The sequence below is a fragment of the Chaetodon trifascialis genome, chromosome 1, assembly GCF_039877785.1.
Source record: "Chaetodon trifascialis isolate fChaTrf1 chromosome 1, fChaTrf1.hap1, whole genome shotgun sequence".
Classification (NCBI taxonomy): Eukaryota; Metazoa; Chordata; class Actinopteri; order Chaetodontiformes; family Chaetodontidae; genus Chaetodon; species Chaetodon trifascialis.
Genome location: NC_092056.1, coordinates 6,245,076 through 6,265,025, shown reverse-complemented (window position 1 = coordinate 6,265,025; position 19,950 = coordinate 6,245,076). Strand labels below are relative to the sequence as shown.

At 42.1% G+C, this 19,950-nt stretch overlaps 1 protein-coding gene across 15 annotated transcripts in view; it reads left to right on the top strand.

Annotated features, from left to right (window-relative positions):
- The first annotated feature begins 427 nt into the window (after nt 1–427).
- The window catches only part of neo1a (neogenin 1a), a 151,707-nt gene continuing 132,184 nt past the window's right edge, over nt 428–19,950 (top strand). For 13 of the 15 annotated variants that reach the window (XM_070960196.1, XM_070960131.1, XM_070960185.1 and 10 more), the window contains exon 1: nt 435–974. In XM_070960196.1, coding sequence (XP_070816297.1) covers nt 884–974 — 91 coding nt within the window. In that variant the 5' untranslated portion in view covers nt 435–883. Of the gene's footprint in view, nt 975–19,950 lie in introns of all 15 variants that reach the window. The other 2 variants (XM_070960178.1, XM_070960122.1) reach the window with 1 other exon arrangement.

Genomic DNA, 19,950 nt, shown 5'->3' with positions numbered 1-19,950 from the left:
TCAGATAAATGAAGACCAAGAGGTGGATGTTCTTAACGTTAAGGGGTTTGGACCTATCCAGCAACGTTAAGGAATATATCTAACCCAAGCAGAGGTATTTAACTAAATGTTCATACAAATATATGCTGTAGTTAATTTAGAGTTTAATGGGACAGGAATCCTCTGAAATACGGTGCATGTGTTTTAGACTTTAAATTCATATTAACTTGTTATTAATGCGGTATATTGTGTAGCAATGCGCATAATTTTAGCTCATCATTAGATTTGTCGTGCAAAGATGAGCCGCTGTCTTTGGACTGAAATGCCGCACCATATTTTAGTTTTTGCCTGAGCACACAGGCAGCCGGGATCCAAACTTCCGTGTGATTCCACACCCTGTTTTCCGGGGAGCCGGTGGAGATCCAGCCCTTCAACACGCTGCTCTCTTACGTCCCGTCCGTGAGCAGTGAGCTGGCCGCGGCGGAGATTTCTCCTTCTGGTCGGACCTTATCGTTTCTCCAACTGAGCTCTTTCTAGTCTTTTACGCGCTTGGCAGATATCGGAGTGTTAAAGTCAGCGCGTTGGTGCTCAGTGGCCCGTAGATCTTTTTGTCCTTGCGCTGCGCCTCCGTGGCAATGGATTGATTTCAGTGTTTTTTCTCCGACCTCTGCCTCGACCAAGTTGAGAAAACAGTCTCTCTAACCTGCGGCTCTTTTTGCAGCTACATGTTTCATCCGGCCAGTTTTAAAAGTACCTGGCTCCGGATGTTTCTGCACATGTTAGGACTTTGAACTTTTTTTCCCCCTTGCGCATTTACAGGAGGTGGCCGGGGATTTAAAGGATTTCTTTTATAAAAGCTTCCCCGGGGTTCCTGAAGCCTGCAAAGATTTATTTGTGAAAAGTGATGGCCGAGCGGGGAGCTCTGTCGCTCCTCTCTCTCCTCTGTCTCACCTTTCTCTACACGGAGACCACCGCGGCAAAGCATGTCGACAAAGGTAAATGCCTGTAATACACTGCTATTTGTTCGGCACTAAGTCTATTTCCTTACGCCTCCATTCAAGAAACTTACCTTCATTCTATCACGAGTTGGGAGGAAAAAAAAGCGGAATGTAAGCTGTGAAAATCAGACATGGAGCTAGGAAGCTAATTCCGCTGTGTTTAGGTCTCATAATCTTCACCATTTAGACAAGTTTAAAAGTGGGCTACTTTTTCATAACAGGCACACTATTTACTCCCAGACCAGCCCCGTTTCAAGCAGTAAAGCAACACGCTTCTTCACTCCGTCCTTTTGTCTGCATACAGGGTGTTGAGGCACAACTGCTGATAGGTTTCTCAGTTTGTCTTTCAAAGGATTGGTAGACATGCGGTGTAGTTGTTTCACAGGCATGCCTTCGGACTGTGTGAATTTTGATTTGAAAGGCTAAATAATACATGTTTGTTGAATTGATATCCTCCATCTATCTGTGCTCGACTCGCTCTGTGGTCATGGAAATGCAAAAGATGGCAGGAACGTGAATCTGAAAGAATACACTATTGAGAGTCATTAGTGTTCACTGTCAGGTAATAAGCTAGCATCATCAGTTCAGCAGACACCTCATTACCTTGGCGTCAATACATGTTTAGGTGATGGATAAACAGAACCCAATTCATTTGCTTCTGTTAATTGTTTTGAAGTGAGGGCACTGCACTGCAGTGTGCAGTTCACATTGTCTTATTCCAACTGGTGGTGCTCCGTAGTGAGAAATTCCACTGATATCAGAGGTGATATCTTGATATTAGGGGTATTGATTAGAGTTTGTGTCTCTCAGCATAACCCACCAGAATCTGTTATAGGTACTCTAAGGCATGAGAGCCATGAGGAAAAAAGTCTTTCCAGCAGTCATTGGAGTGCACAGTTTGAGTTCTTATCACACACCCAATCGTGACACAGTCATATCTTTATCATTTAAGCTGTGAGACGCTATCAAACACAGCAGCATGTGGTCTGGAAAATTGTGAATGTAACTGATTCTTGTGCAACATGGCCCAGTTTTTTTCCCCCATCATTCTCGTGATATGCAAAATAGTTGTGTGAATGTGTGTGTGTCTGTGTGTGTGTGTGTGTTTTAAGAAAGACAGTCCGCTTGTCTTTGAAATTGTGTTGTTTATTTTAAAAAGAATGAATGTGCAAAGAAGACAGGCCTTGGAGTGACAGGCCGGAGCTAGCTGTTTGGCTCTCTTGCGTGTGGAGCCTGATGAAAGACCCTCTCCTGCATGAAAAGCGCTCTGCAGTGGTAGAAGGGGAGATAGAGAGGGAGAGAGAGAGAGAAAAAAAAGCCCCTCCTTGGCTTTGCTGGAGATCAGTACAAAAGAGAGAGATGGGGGTAGGGTGAAACAGGCCGACTGTCTGGAAAGTAATAAAACCAGGAGATTAAGGGGACCAGGGAGTTCCTTTGGGAGCTTTGATTGATTCCAGAGAATTGGACTGAGACCCACACGCAGAGAGAGTCTCAAATTACTAATTGTGGGGTCCCCTTCTCTGAAAATATCTGTTTATTCAAAACACATTTCTTTGAGGTCCTGACTGTGGCAAGAACTTATCTTTATCAAAGCTAGCAGAGTTGCAGCCCTAACTGAAAGAGTTTCAGTCTGTTTCATTTGGTATGGGGACAGACATAATAGATAGCCTCACATTTTGTTTTACTTTGAAATAACCTGTGAAAGTTCAGCCCAACTGCGGCCATTTTTCCCACTTTGTCCTCTGTAGCTCTTATAAGTTGTTAGAACTTTAAAAAATGCCCTAAAAAGTTTGGCTTTTGTAAACAAGTTCCTCTTAGAGGGGTGTAAAATCCATTTAGGCTCTATCTTATCTCTGTAATCCTGCTGGGAGGGAATTGTGTGCTGATTGTGTCCCGGTGGACATTGCAAATAACTTGCTGAAATGTGTAAACATTTAGCAACCCCCTCTGCTCTTTCAGACCACTCACCAGGGTTTTGTCCTCTGAGACCACCTCAGATGCAACATTGCCCAGACTTTATAAACAACTGTCGTTTTCTTTGCCACATTTAAGGTCTTCTCTGTGGACTCTGCTGCTAAGAACATAATTTACCACCTTTGTGTTGTTGTGTTTGGAATGCCTAGGTGGTCCTACATCCCAGTTTGTGGGGAAAAGAAGAAGGAAGGCTTAAAGTTGGATCTTACTCATCCTGAATTTCAGGAATAATTCTGTCATCACCCTTGTTTCACAGTGTAATCTGTGCGCAAGGTGTAATAAATGATTTCTGTTCTTGCAGGTTGCACAAATAAGTTTTGCAACTTCATCTTCTGCTCAAAATAGCTTCTCCACATGTCCACATCATCTTGTGATGAGTTGAGATGGGGGATGTCACGCAGAGTCACCTGCTGTCTCTGTCATGTAGAATATGCTGTTTACCGATCATTTATTTATGGGCTCCAATCGCTCATAAAGTCCTAATGACCTCCATCCACCAAGAGACGGATAATTGCACACTTGGCCAAGTGTTTGATTCATCTGCTTCACTAATGGAAACCACCCCCATTAGGAAATGCTACTGATCTGCGATAGCCACTGATGTGGAGGCTCAGTTTGTTTCTATTCTGTAAGAAGTGGTGTGGTCAGGTCACTAGATTGGGATCACATTTGAAAATAGCAACTTGTTTGTACCTTCTTCTTATTTGCTTTTGTAACAGCTAAATCTGCTAGTCCAAGCTTTGTGGAGGTAAAAACGTCAATTATTGAAATTATTTGCCCGACCTGTCAAAGCATTTTGTCATGGGTAATTGGCAAGGGGAAGGTGGATCAATATCTTCTGAATGGCTGTCATGACATCTGCTGTTGCATCTTTTTGGGGGTGGGAATCAGTGTAATCACCTGCTTTTAGCTTTTAGCTTTCAGCAGGCTATTGTGGGAAACCAACAGGATCATTGGCTGTTATTTCATCTAACAAGGCTCTCCAGTTTATTCAAAACAGTGCCTACAGTGTAGGCTGAACTGAACGATTTATGTAGACATAGTGGAGTTAAACTATAGCATGATCATCATTGAAAACTTACATGGTTTGCGCTTATTTCTCGTGTTATCAAAATTTCATGAATTAGCAGCAGTCTGGATGTTCAGTGATGTTTAAAACACCTGATTGAAGCTGTAAGAATTCTATAAATTTGAATCCAGTATTTTTCCTTCTGTTCACTGATTGCTATTCAGCACATGTTCAAAACTGCCCCCTGTGTATTTGAAGCACAGACAGGCCACTGAAGGTGGGCCTGTTTCGAGTCAAGAGAAGCCAAGGGTCATGGTCTGAGACCCAGATGGGATCAGGGACAAGTCTGTGGCTTCTGCTGACCCCCTGCTCAGATGAAATTGCCTCTATCAGAGCTGCATCTAGTGGTGTGGTGCAGAGAAACATTACTTAAGTCTGCCTTTTCTGTCTCTCGGCTACAGCCTATGCAGTCTCCCCTGCTCCTCTGATTCTGGTACGCATTGAGTGGCCTTGAAATACCACTGAATCAATCAGTTTATTTGATGCGATTTTACTATCACATTTACCATATTTCCATACGTACTGAAAAATATTTACATCTTGACATTAATTTCAACCAAGTTGCCTAGTCTTGTGTATGTTAAATACATTTTCAAACCTTTGCTGTCTTTATGTGCTCTTGAGTTGTCACTGTAGGTGTCACCACAGGTGGAGTATGGTGAATTTGTCTATCCAATCCATTCCAATCCATTTTATTTATAAAGCACAATTTTAAATAAACACAAAGTTTTCCAAAGTGCTGTACAGTAAAATAAACACAGTAAAACATAATAAATAAAAAGATTAAAAAGATAAGAAGATAAAATAATAAAATATCTGCACACATAAAATCAACAACCTAAGTCGTGTGAAAAGCCAAAGAAAAAAGGTGCGTTTTAAGAAGTTTTAAAATTAGACAGTGAAGAGGCCTGTCTAATGTGCAGCAACAGTTCGTTCCACAATTTTGGAGCTGCAACAGACTACAGCAGTCTGCACTGCTGTAATTTTTTCATTCCATTTTTTAGCATTCCTGCTGTGCTTTTCATTAATTTCTGAAAAAGCCTAGACACTCAGTAAGCTCCAGCACAAGTGATACTCACATTACAGGTAGCAGCTGTCAGGAGGTGGGAATGATGGGAAGAAATGATGGCGAACAAATCTGTTAGACAGAGCTCATCAGATGACAGTAATTTATCAATCAGGTTTACAGATTGCACATTCACTTTGTATAATTAATTACAACAGGTAATTATGGCACTTCATCAACGTACGTCACAATGTTGGAATAAAAACAGGAAATTGAAGTTTTTTTTCTATTCAGGAAGCGTGTGAGGCAAGCTCCTCTGCTATGCAAACGCATAAGCTACCAGCTACGCTATTTTAATGTTAAAAGGCCCCACATTTATAGCAGTGGTTTCTGGTCCACCAATTCCACCAGGACATTTTGTATGTGCTGTTAGAGAAAAAAGGCTCTTTTTTTTAACACTTCCACTAATAAATTTCCTGGGGGAAGCCCAGCTCCCTGGGCATGGGAAAACCCTTTCATTTAATGTGGTGCAAAAGGGGTATAGAAGTTGTCCAGAACTATCAGTTTTCTCTGTACTTTGAAAGCCAGCCTATTCTGTGTTATGATTGGTTGGTTCACAAAAGCAACTCACATCAAGGTGTTCCTGCTGTGACTAAAACAATGTCAGACGCAACACCTTTCCAATTCGGCTGCTCTGTGTCTTCTTTGTGTCTGCTGTCCCTTTCATGTCAAAACAAAAAAGCTGTAAAAAACTTGCTGGGAGTTTGAAAAAAAAAAGTTGGATAGTATCAAAAGGCCATAAAGCTGTCCACACTGCCCTGTGTGATGACTCCTGTGAGACTTTAGAGTAACCCGGGGGACATTACATCAAGAAAATTTGTATATTTTTGGAGATATAGCTGGACATATGTTTGCCACACTGATTTCCACTTCTCCTTTCGCCTTCCTTTTGAAAATAGAACAAAATATCTGTGGCGCTGTTCTCTAGGCTTCCCTGTTTTGCTGTGATCGAATGATGCTCAGCCTAATGACCTCTGGGAGAGCAGAGACTTTTCAGTTTCCATGGAGCTAACGCACATAGCATCAGTGCGAGGAAAGCATACAAAGGAGAGACAGAAACTATGGCTACATGTCAATAAGAGTCTATTTTATCATCTCTGTCATCATGCTGCCATGCACTTCAGATATAAAGCGACTTCTGTTGTTCTGTGGAGGACTGAACTGGTCACGCTCTGCTCCTCGAACCTCACTGCAGTGGGTTGCCCATACACAAACGCAAGTTGTTTGTGGGGCATGTCATTGGAGAATTCATTGGTTTGATTTAATATTTAACTCTCTCTCTCTTGCTATCTCTCTGTATATGCACACACACACACACACACACACACACACACACACACACACACACACACACACACACACACACACACACACACACACACACACACACACACCTTTTGACTAAACCATTTCTGCTGACGTTTCACTAAACTATGGGTTGTTTTACGACTGCGATGACTACTGGTATGTAGAATACTACAGTAAGTAGGCTGGCCACTGTACATGAAGGGTCTATATTAAATCAAAACAAATAACTGATCATCCTGACATGCAGATACTAGCAGCACTGGAGCCTTGACCAGAGCAGCACACAAAATGGCCAAAAAGACTTGTAAGTGAAGGTTGTATGAATAGCAAGTAGTCCTCCACGTTCTATAATATTTCTGTTCTGCTAGACTGCAGTCACAGTTAGTCATGTTGGACAGCATGGCATTGTCCAGTCTTTCCCTGCATACAGAAAAACTACAGCAGCCAAGCTACCATGCTTCAGTGCATGTCTTTTATAACTACAGCATGACATGACAGCAGCAAATGGCACTGTGTGTTTTGATGTTAGATTTAAGTAGTGTACAGCAAGCAAGAAGTATTTTCCCCTTGCCTGGCATTCTATAAAAACCTTGAAAGAATGGGCTTTGTGGCCATTCCAAAGGAATCTTTATACCACCTAACCTCAGCAGGACAGTGAGGCGTTTTTTCCCTGAAAAATTTCCTCAAACTTTTGCTATTTTGGTTCTGCCGAACTCCTGTCGTGGTGTCTCCTGTCGGTAGTGGCAGCTGCATAGGATTATGACACATGCAAGCTGTGCTTGTCAGATGAGCCTGGACTAATGAGTGCAAGACTGTTATACACAGACCTGTTTTTACAGCCCTGGGGGGCATATTACAGACACTACCGATTAAAATAAGATCTCTTGAGCCTTTTTGGTGGTTGAATTCTTGTTTTTAATCTATCTATCTATCTATCTATCTATCTATCTATCTATCTATCTATCTATCTATCTATCTATCTATCTATCTATCTATCTATCTATCTATCTATCTATCTATCTATCTATCTATCGTGATTTTTTTTTTGTAGATTGCCATACTCGTTTTCCCCAATTAGTTGTTACTCTTAAGAACCTGAAACATAATTTACATTTAAAACAATTACGAGGTCGCAGGTTTCATCATTCAGCAGCCCATGTTGTAAATTAAGAGCGACTCATATTCTTCTTGAATGACTGATTAATAACCTTCATTTGGTTGCACCGTACCTGCTGTAGTCCCAACATCCTGCAGCTCTCAGACATGAATATATTCTCTGCCGTCTTTTTGGAGGACATCCAGGGTGTGATGAATTAACCTGAAAGTCTTCTCAGTGATGTAGATCATGGTGTAGTGCAGTTGTTAAGTGGCCCATGCTTCAAAGAGAATGCAGGCAAACAAGAATCAATGCAGCTTTTCCGATATAACGTTTTTTTTATCATTGTAATCGGCCAGTATAGATGGTACAATTTATTTTCCTGCCAACTCAAAATTATTTTAATGGCTCATGTGGGCCTGATCTATTTCATTCCCCAAGTTAACTTGTATTGTTGTTTCTAAGCTCAAAAATTGTTACCTTCACAATACTTGTCATATTACTGGTGCTAGGTTTACCAGTATGTGTGTGTGAAGGAGATCTTACATACTCACTCATAAAGTATCAATCAACCTTATACACATAGAGCCTCTCAGCCTTCATTCAGTCAAAGAAACTTTTCATGTGCTGAAAGGGTGTGGGGGCAGTCAAGTCACAGAGGGAGGATTGTGAGCACTGCTCAATCGAGCTGGCTGCCATCATCTTGTGCCTGGCCTGTGTCTCTTGGCAGCAGTGGACATGGTGGGATATGTGTGTATGTTTGGGTGGGTGTTTGTATAGGCGTATGCCACCCATCTGGGGTTGAACAGCTGTTTTATCTACAAGGTTCAGAGAGTTTCCTGACTTCAACTCACTCTCCAGCTGAAAAAGGGTTTACCTGCTTTTCCTGAGAGGATGGAGAGAAATTAGACCATTTAGCCTTGAGCTCATTCTCTACAGCAGCTAGCAACCTTGGTGTCATCGATTCAGTGTTATGTAGTGCGCACATATTTTGAGAAACAAAAATAGGGGAGGCATGTGTTGATTGCCATACTACTTATATGATTATAGCCAAATTTTTTAATGTGAAGGTCTTTGCTCAGTTTAGAACAAAATTACAGCTTTGCACAAGGTTGTGAATTGCAAAGAGGTTGGAAGTTGTGTGGTTTGGGTTTGCCAAAGAACTTTGATTTCTAAAAATGTGCTTAGGAAAAGATTTTAAAAGGTTCACATAAATTAAAACCTAATGTTTGCAGCTGGAAAATATTGACATGCACTGGCAAGCTCTGTTGAGATTTTCCTCACAACTCTTTGCTTTTTTAGATGCCACACATAACCCAATTCAATACCAGCATGCCTACCAAGATTTCTAATTATGGTGTCTTTTCAATAGATAATGATCTGCTGCAACTTTGGTGAGTATTGCCAGAAGAATTCTGTTTGAAGTTGCTGTATTTTCTCCACAATTTTCTTGGTCTGTTTTACAAGCCAAGAACTGATTTATCCGGTTTCTGTAGTGGAAATCCATAGAAACCACTTAACTTTTAAGCACAGTAGGCGTAGTGTGTTTAGGCCTCAGCAAGAATAGAAGAAGGTGTCATTTTTTTGTCCTTCACAGTACTTTTCCATGGCAGTGCCTCAGCATGCAAAGCACAGTATTGTTCTGGATTGTTGAGTCTCAGACATTAAGTTTAAATAATTTAGGGTTTACAGTTAAGACCACTGTAGGCTCTTTGCTAGTCATGTATATATCAACCAATGTCTCAGTTCTTCTTGGAGCCTCTCCAATCAACCTCCCAGGTTTTATTTTGATTTCACCTGCTGCTATGGTGACCCCTGGAAAATTCTCCTGGTATTAACTGACGTTTCTGCTGCTAAAACCAAGCTGAAACGATTCTTTGAAAGGTTCAGCATCAGATAGAGGCTCCTTTGTGCCGTTGGGAGCTCCCTTTTGGCATGGGGCTCCGCTGACTGCAGTGACTCTTAGCATATTATTGGAGCCAGTTCCTCCTCAACTCTGAGCTCATCTAAAGCTAACGGAGGTCAAGAGAGGCAGCTGAAATGGTGAAATTACTGCTTTAAGCCTTTTTAATACAGTGCCATGATGTAATGGAATTGGCCGTCTCTTTTGATTCTGCTTTCTTGGCCCTTCACTGTTGAACAAATGTGTCCCTCAGTAGCACTTACGTGAAAGATGGCTTTCTCCTTTTATATAAATGTTACACAGCTCTAACACAAAATAAGCTTGAGCTTGGCCATAGAAAATGCTAATTGTGCCTTTAAATTTGATTTACAGTACAACTGTGTTGAATAAATTTTACTATTGTTGAAAATGTCAAGCCTTAAGTGAGGGAACTGGGGCCTCTTTTTTTATTACAACATTAGAAAACAGGAGCATTTGGATGGGCTTTCATTGCTTTCGATTTATATACACCGAGACATGCATTCAGATATTTAAAATGACAGAGCTGTTGTAACCGGGATTGTCTTTGAAGTGGTCCTAATTTTTGACTCAAGAACTGTACTTGATATGGAGCCATGCACCCCAGCAACTGTAATTATAGTGATAAAATGAAGCCCTGCTCCCTTTCCTAAGTTATGAACATCCCTTTTCTAATATGGATTCTAGTCCTTGACCTTTTTGGAAGATAATAATCTCTGATAGTATCTGTTTTATGGACTCTGATGAAGATAAGTTTTGGCTGGGTTTTGGAGCTTAAGATTCTGAGAGGCATGTTACATTACTGACAGGCTTGCACAATACAGCGGGAAACTGCACAATTATCACATCGTGACATTATGACTCAGGAGCATTTCTCTGAAGTGCATACTTGATGACATTCCTGGGATGACTACAATGTTCCGAAATGCCTCTAACCCCACATAGAGTACAGCTGGGTTTCAGTCGTTGTCAGGTGAAGCCATACAGAACCTGAGAGCAGCATCTGGGAAGACAGTCTCTTGAGCTGTGTCTAAATACAGACATGACCTTCCTCTGTCTGATATGGAGGAGGAAGAGGAGGATGAGCCTGGTGAGGAGGATAAGCAGGTAAATGTACACTGCAGCTTGAAGTGTACACCACAGGCAGTGATGGAAAGCAGCCGCATCAGTTCCCTCTGATTCCTTAACCATTGTCCCTTGAACCTTGACTCCACTCGTCCTACTTCTCAGCCTGTGACAGGTCACTCAGCCACAACACCAGCATGGCTACAAAATGGATGGCGACCAGCAGGGAGCACCTGCGGAGGCATAGCAGGCGAGCAGCATTCCATCACAGGACCTCGAGACACAGATGTCATATGAGACACGGGGGACGTGTTTGAGTGGGGGAAGGGGCGGGAGGGCCAGTGGCAGAGGTTTTGGCATGGTGGGGCAGTAATGGGGTGGGATAGCAAGCCAGCTGCTACCAGCAGATCCTTAATGAGGTGTCCCGTCAAGAACACAGGGAGATGAACATTAATGACTACAGCAAAACTTGTCTGTTCATTTATTCCTCCCTTTTCAATCATGTTAGGGTGAGGTGCGTGGTACGTTTGGGCACACAGCATTTGGTTTTTTCTTCCAAGCCAGATTAAGAATGCCTCTCTGTAATAAGGCTACAATTAGTACAACAGTCATTTTCGCTGATTGATTAATTGTTTAGTCTATGAAGTCTGAATTCCCCAGGTGACCTCTTTCACAGTACAAAAACAAAATCTATTCAGTTTACTATGATATAAAATAGAGAAATGCAGCAAAGCCTCTCACATGAGAAGCTGGAACCAACAATTTTTTTTTTTTTTGCATTTGCTTGTTTTTGTTGCTTGATAAATGACTGAAATAGATAATTGATAATCAAAATTGTTGTTGACTAATTGTTTGATTCTTTCAGTGCTTGTCAGTAGCGATCCAGCCAAATGGGGAATGCAAAGACTTTGGAGAGCTGCCAGATGTTGCAGTGTGGAATGGATGCATGGGAGATGCATGATTGTTATAATCAAGTGTGTGGATGCACACAATTCGAATGTTTGGCCTTAATGGACAAGTAAATACCCACATTGGCTTGATGAGTGAAGTAACAGCCAAAGAAATGGCTGTGTTTATTTGGTAGGATCCCGGATTCAGCAGATATATTTTTTTCCTTAATAAAATGTGAAACTGTGCTCGCCAAACACTTTTTCAACATGAATAGCAGGCATTGGAGCTGTGCAGTAAGCATTAGGTGGAACCATTATTCAAAATGTTAATGTATGATTCTCTTGTAAAGGACATTGAGGTCTTGTAAAAACTTCTCTGCAACCAACAATCCAAATGCTGGAATTACTGGATTGAGAGAAAAGCAAAATGCTTTTTCTGCTGTCATACTTCATTTACCTGGAGTGGTCTGAATTAGTCCTGAGTGCATAAGCTTGTCATTCAAGCTTTCAGGACACCTGCTGAACAAATTCACTCAAAGAGCACACATACACACACAAACACACACTCACACAGAGCAGGATCCTCAAATATGTCCTGCAGTCTGTTTGGGCCATATGCCGTGTAATATTGTAGTGAAGTGTAGCAAGTCTAAATGAAAATTCACCCAACATTATCTAATTAAGCAGGTGTGAAAGCAGCTTAATTCAAGTCGGTTTTGGCACTACTCACCGGCCCATGTTCAGCGTGAAGCAACAGTTCATTCAGCTGAAAGATTTGAATACTTTCATTAAGCTGGGGACCAAGTTGTACACGTTCATTTCTCCTCAAAGGAAGATGTCAGAAGTGGTCTTGAGTTATAAAGGGTGGTGGTTTTATTAGCCACTGCTTGTCCGTGGGGTGCTTTTTTGTTGCAGAGTGACAGGGGACTTAATGAAGCTCTCTAACCCAATGAGCCCTGAATCAGTGAAGCCCCTCTTCCCCTTCTTTGTCCCTCTCCCAATCCCCCCACAGTGCCACTGCATTCCCAGCCTGGCGGGGCAGTGTCTCTGGGCCAGGGCCATGTCACGCACCCCTTTCGGCCCCAAGCGACTGTGGTGGGGGGGTCAGGGGTTCAAGTGCTCCCCGTGGGGCGATGCATGGGATGCCTAGCGACACCGTGGCTCGGCCCCCACACTGGCTACATCGGTAATTAATTTCTAATGAGAAAAAAATTGGCTGACCTCGCAATAGCTAGCCTCTTGGCTCTAGCTGACTATTACTGCCCCTTTCCCATTTTGCCTTTCTCCCACACAGACTTCAAAGGACAGGCGAGGATAGCCCCTCCTGGCTCAACGCTGATAGTGAAGTGTGCAGAGAACATTCCTTGCGTGCTAGACAGTGGTTGAGTGTGGATTTTATGGGCTGTGTTTCTGCTAGTCCCACACATACCTGTGGCTCAAATGCGTGCTGTAGAAGCTTAACTGTGCTAACCCCTTCTCATATGTAACACCAGAAATACAGCTGGTGGTTTTGAAAATCAGGGTGGGAAATTAACTTTTTGAAATGTGGACCAGCCACTCAGATAAATGTTCAAATTCACAGGCCACTCAATAGTAAATCATTGTGTCTGAAATCTACAAGCCACATGTTTTTACCAGCATTTGGCTGGTGCTAATTCCCCACCCCACTGTGTCTTTGGGAACTTTTAACTACAGTTGAGTTTTCTTCCATTATTATCCTGTGCTCCACTTTACTGGGCTGTTCAAATGCTCTTAAAGAAATACTCATGACATTTTGGGAAATTCACTTGTATGTTGTCTCACCAGGAGTTTTGATGCATTTAGCGCATCTTATCACAGAGGCCGGATTAGCTGTCCAGCAAAGGTAAAACCATCTTGTTTGCCAGTGTGTTGTATATTTTAGCAAGAAATCTGGTCACCAGTACCTCAAAGAGTCAGGTGGGTTTTGTTCAGAGGTACAAAAATGTGCAGAAGCTGGAAACTTCAGTTATGACAAAACGTCTTAGAGGCTGTGTTGGTTAAAAAGAAGCTCCAACGTGTAAGTTAACTGTTCTTTAAATAGAATTTCTTGTTTTCTTTCTCTCCATATATTAAATATACTCGCATAACCTGTAAATATGACAGCATGGACTTGTATGTTTCATGGAGCTTGGCTAAACGGTTTCATTTGTTTGCAGTTATGGTGGTTTTAACACATCACAGAGCACATTTGGAAATTAGATTGATATAGATCATCTAACATCTTCAAAAATATTTTGAGAAAAGTCATCTTCCCATTCAAAGATACTTAATTAAAGCACAGTATCCTTGTGTTGTGGGTTTTCTGGTCAACTCGGCAGCGGTCTGTATCGATAAGATTTCCTGAGGGGAAACAATTGTGTGAAATGCAGGAAGCCATTAGGAAGCCAGGGACTCATGTCTCTCCCTGCTGAGTAAATAGTGTCTGGGCCTCCCCCCATTTTATCCACTTTTGAATGAGCCCAGCACTTGTAACAATAAAGGCAGGAAATGAACTGAACTCACACAGGAGTGTGCAGGATGCTCATTGTGTTCCTAATTGACCAAACTAGGTTGGGTGATAAAAGCTGACTTTTCTTTTGGTTAGTCAAAAATAGCTCAGAGGTAGCTGCACACAGTAGGTGTGGTCAAAAAACAGCTAATGAGGGAGTATTTCATCGCATAATTGTAGATTTTTTTAGGCTGTTTTGGTCAGGTCATAACTGACCCAATTTTTTGAGAAATTGGAGCTCACAGTTTGAATCCATGATTGTCTAATGCAGGCTTGCATTTCTTACATGAAGCATGTCTCATGCTTGTGTGGGCATGTGATGGAAGAAACTGAGAGAACAAACATGTCACCTGTTGTGGTACCAAATCTGCTGCGTGAAACCCATGGCAGTCCTCAGTGTCAACCTGTTTACTATTTGCCAACCTCACCTGGCTGCAACATGCTCATGTTCCTCCATGGAATGCAGGCGTGACTCACAGCCAGACAGTGTTACTTATGTTGTCACCTGAGAAGCCCTCCAGGGGAAAGTTGTTTTGTCTTGGAGTGTAGACCATAAGCGTATTTGAGCTGACCTGCTTTCAGAGAAGATTGGTAATGTCGGTGGGATTTAGGTTATGTCCACTATCAAGCCTCCTACTCATTAGACAAAATTCAATGTGTGTTCTTCTTCTGGCAATGCCCACTTTTTCCCCCTTAGCCGCCATGATTTTTTTTCCATAAGCATCTGCATTAAGGTAATGTATGCCAATTATACACCAAGAATCAAATTAATCAAATGAAACAGTTTCCAAATTGCCTTTCTGGTTTCATTGTTGGGTAAGAGATCAGTGGTTATCTGGCCCACATTTTGTGCTTAGTGTAATTGATATTTGGTTTACCCTAGATTAAGTGACAACTAAGCAGGTTAGCATTGAGGATTTTCCCAGATTAATTCCAGGAGTCCAATCTGACTGGGCTGGCCACTCTCCCTGTATCATCCCAAACGTCTGCCTTACCTGGGATTTACTAGCATATGAAAAGGAAATGAGATCAGAGGTGGTGATAAATCCTGCAGCAAAGCCTCCCTCAAGAAAATGAGATGCACACATGGCGTCGTCAGTCACCAGCCGCTCATGTCCTCGTTTCCGATAAATTGATTTTGGGTGCTCAGGTGATGAGAGGTGGGGTAGTCCTTCAGAGCAGAGCTTTTTCGACTAATACTACTGTCAGTTTTGCCATGCATTTCCTAAACTGGTCTTCTTGTCTGTAATATTTGTTGCAGCATTGCAGTGGCTTGTTAGCATTGTGTTATGTGAAGAAATGTGCACCAGTGAGGCCATCTTCCCTGTGTTGTAGTCCATTTAGCTTCAAGTCTTTGCACTATGCTACCCATTTACGTGTTGTCCACAGCCTGTTAGGTTCCCCATGTCCCAGCAGATTCCCAAGCAACTAATTTAGGAGTTGTTAAGTGATTTAGCATCTGTTTTTTATAGGACCCTAGTGAGCCACAACTGTCACCCCCCTTCTGCCCATCACTGTCTATGCCTGTGGCGTCAAGACTTGCCTTTGAATTTCAATCAGCCCTAGATGCATTGTTGTGTTTATTTGAGGGGGATGGGTTCAGTAAGGTGTTAGTTGTAGTAACTGGTAGTGTGTGTGTCAATCAAATATTCAGTGTGACCAATGGGCAGCTCATTGGAGGCTAGTTGGTGCGCTCTCAGGGGGCACAAGGCTTTAACTGCTGCCCGTGGGGCGAACCCTGCCCTCCATTCTTCACACATGGCCCTCCCTCCCCTCGTCATCCTCCTCACAACGAGAACACAGGCAGTACAATCAATAACAGCCTTACCCTCCTTCTCTTTTCAACACCCTCCCCCCTCCTACACCTCCTCTGGTCAGCCGCTCCCTGCTTTCCATTTATCAACACTGTGTTTGATGTTGGCTTCATCATTCTCTGTCAACCCCCTAACACCTCGATGTGCGTAATTGTATTAGATTCGTCATGGTGGTGCGGTTATTTGGCCCGCCCCAGCTGGTTTTGGGCCAAAGGGCTTCTTTCTGTGTGCCTGCAACCCCAGACATTAGTTCTAAGTATCTTTTAGTGTTTAATTTATTTCCATATGGCATTGCACAGTTGTGGTTCAGTGGGTTTCCCAGTACCCTAAGGTACATTGCGTCTTTTATTAAAGGGTGTTTTTTCCCTGATACTCATTGTTACCAACATCCACTGAGGTCTAAGTATTGAGCTTACATTAAAAATCAAGCCCCACAGCAGGTCTGTTGTAGAGGACGATTGGAAATTACCAAAAAACGAATCACACACAACCATGCGCTCAGACAGTGAAGATCCCCGCAACATAGTCATGCTGTGAAATATTTCTTGAAAAATTCATTGGATGTTCGTACCACTTGTGCTCATTAGCAGCTTATTTCTGGAAGAATGTGCTCAGTCTGAATATATTTGACAATAACAGTTTTTATTGCCCCCGCAAGGAAAACTGGCATTAGTGGCTGAATGTCGGTTTTTAGGTGTCTGTGTGTGTGTGTGAATCTGAACATCTTAAAATGTTTAAATTCAGACCTCTACAAGTGCAGTGTGTTTTACTTAGGTGTTAGATGTGATGATCAATTAAATAAACTGGACACATATTCGCACACTGGAATCAGAGCTTTATTGGCAACATTACCAATAACACTCCAATCCCATTTTATTGTGTTCACCTTTGTCTCATCTAATCCCTTCATCAACTAATGAGTGGTAATTTCCTTTTGTGTGGCTCTTCTGTGCAACCTGTTGTGTGAGGATAATCTGTGTCCAAAGCATTCCTTGTTTTTGAGAAACAGTGGGATGATGTACTGGGAGAGAAGAGAAATAGGATGTACTGGGAGAGAAGAGAAATAGGATGTGCAGAGGAGAATAGGGAATGGAAAAGACTTAAGAGGCACAGTGAGAGAATCTGCCGTTGTCGATTACACATGCACTACAACCTTGACGGCCACATTAGATCTCTTTCTCCATACACCAAACTACCATTAATAATAGATACAGCTTTCTAGCTCTTTTGCTCTCTCATCCCCTCCCCCCAGCATTGCCCCTCAAGGCGTCTGTCTACCCTCTCTCCCTTGTCCCCCTCTTCACCACCATCATCCTGTCCTACCCTTCCCTCTCCCCCCTTCCCCCCACTGTTTCAGCAGCGAGACTGCGAGCCAGGAGCCATAGCAGGTGTGCATATATCATTATGGCGCTGGCCACACAGCCTGCAGCACCCAAACTGTCACCATCAGGCAGACCTGAGAAAGAACATATTTGAGTGTGTTTGGCTTCCCGCTTTGTAGTAGTTGTGGTGTTATGCAGGTTAAGATGTGGACATTAGCTTGTCTTCTTGTGTTGCTTCTCTTGACAGAAACGTACAGACAGTGACAAATGAATGACAAATACAGTCAGTCGAGATGTTAAGAATAGAATGGAGTGCATACAAGCTATTCTTGACACTCCTCTGATTGTGAAGTGGGAAAAGACTTGTTTTATTAATATTATTTCCTGTTTGATTGTCACTTCAGCATTGCATCTGTCATTTGATCTGAAATAACGGTCCCTAAACATAAGCTTCTCAAGCATCACCCGTTAATGTTCTTTACTCAGACTACATTGTAAAGATGCAATAACATCTATAATTTATCATAAGATTTATCTAAATATATAAGCCCAGGAATCCACTTCCACAGGATGTATCGAACATTTAGCCAAATTTCGAGAAAATTGGCAAAAGAAAATGTGAACGAATGCTTGTTTCCATCCACAACTGTTATGCTATTATTATGAGATGGTTCATCATGATGAGCAGTAGGATGGGGCATTTTCCAGGCAGAAAACCATCATACCATTGCAGAAGAAGAGGGTGCAACAAGAGAACGCAGTTAAAAGAGTTGAATGTTCAAAAAGGTGTTTCCATCTCCCATTAAGCACATTAAAGCAGAACCACGTCGAGCAGAGAAAACTATTTTGCAAAATTGAGGAGGTTGTTTTGAATTTTGCCATTTCCTTCAGCCTTATCTAATGCAATTCTTCATTATGCGCATAAAAATATGTTGATGGAAACACAGAATCATGTTGATGTTTAAGCAGAAGCCTGAATCAGGAGAACAAACAAAATGGAGTAAAGGAGATTTACAAACCAAAGAATAACACTGACAAGTAATCTGGTTTAAGTTTCCATTTTTAGCATGAAATGGAAAATATTAATGTAGAAGACTTGTCATTGGATTTAATGCATTACATTGCACAATAGTTGACATGTTGTATAGCTGGTTCAAAAGTGCACATACACGTGATCCTGTTAATCACGTGTATGGGATGATCATGGATAATATCATAAACACAGTACTTTTAGCCGCTGAAAGACAGTACTGCCATACTAATCCTCTCATGATAAATGAAATGTATACCTAAACAAATGGGACCTAGATGTGTAGTAGTTCTTTGCTGTCCTGTTAACAGCTCTGGTGTCACTTCTAGCTCCCAAAAATCCTCTGGAGATTGACACTGCCTCATTGTCTCAACAATATAAAAACTATTCACAGTGGAAAGGTGGGATCAGATGTTCAGATAATATTTTGTCGTGGCCCAAACGGTAGATTTGTGACCTCTCGTGTTTCCTTATTTTATGCATGCTCCATCAATCTCCATCCATTCAACGATTGATTGATCATCTCCCACTTTAGACTGTAAAAATGTGGCAGAATTGCTCTGCCAGCAGCATCCTCGGCAGCAGTCATGGCTTTCTGAAATTGTACTCGTTTTCAAGTCAGTGGTGTTGTGTTTTGAGTGTCTCTATGGCTGGCAGTACATTTCCTTTCAAAACAACCACCAAGCAAGTAAGGCTCATAGCATCAGCAATCAGTCCTGGTCGTCACGGTCAAAACAGAGAACAAAGAAAAAAAAGGAAAAAAAATCAATGACAAAGGGAGGTGGATGGTCGTATGACTCCCAGTTGACAGATTAAGGACAGGTTTACAACACCCATAGAGGAAAAATCGTATATCCTGTCCATTTCTGTGGGATTATCCTTATCTGCTATACGTGTAAGTATCCTCTACTGTATTTGTGATATCCTTAATGTAGTTTAAGCAGTACATGCTATAATGCTGCTGAGCATTAGACCAGCATTCCCGATGACTTGCTTAGAGAAAGGAAAGTAACCGTGACCTTAATGGTTTTAGGTTGAGTCCGAGTCACTCTCTGCTAACCATATGCCCAAACCTCACTGTATCTACAGATTAACGAGCAGTACCGGGCAAGCAAGCTATGAACAGACAACTGCTACTGAATGATTGGTGACCTTTTCTTAACTGAGGTTCATAGGAATGCAGTGGAGACCAAACCTCTGTGTATCTATCAGATTAACAGATGTGTGTATGTGACTGTGAAGAATGCTTAAGTGTGTTAACACCACACAGAGGATGCTGTGAAGATGGGACGTGGCATATGGGGGTTTCAGGCTTTAGCTGGGAGCATTGCCCATCGGAATTTGTTTGCCTTTTCCTCATGGGAGTGCCCTCCTTGCTCCGCCCGAGGTGATCTGTCTTCCTGTCATTCTATTGATCCCCTACAATGCTCATTGATATGGGGAAAAGGCCACTCAGCCCGCGTTGGGAGGCTGGTGGCTGCTGTTTGACATTGAGAAGGTGTTTAAATGGAATAAGGGGAATGATTCATCTAACCCAGAATTATGTTCTTAGAGCTGGGATTCCTTCCATTTCCACTTAGAAAACGTCTCTCTCAGAGGGAAGAGCAGGCTTTTATGAAAGTCCTACACTCAGGCAACCATTGCAAAATGAGAATGTAAATAAAACCGCAATATCATCTGTGCGCAGCCAGCCATGGAGGTGCGTCGGAGATGTTTGACCTTGTACACATGGATGACAAAACCCTTTCAAGAGGAGAGTACATAGAAGCAAGGGATTTTAATCTCCTAGCATCAAGTGGCCTTGCAGGGAATGTCAGCTTGCTTTCTAACTGCACTACACTCTTCGTTTGCAGTTTGCTTACCAAACAGGAGCGTGCGCCGGCTTCAGATGCATTTTGAATTGTTTAGT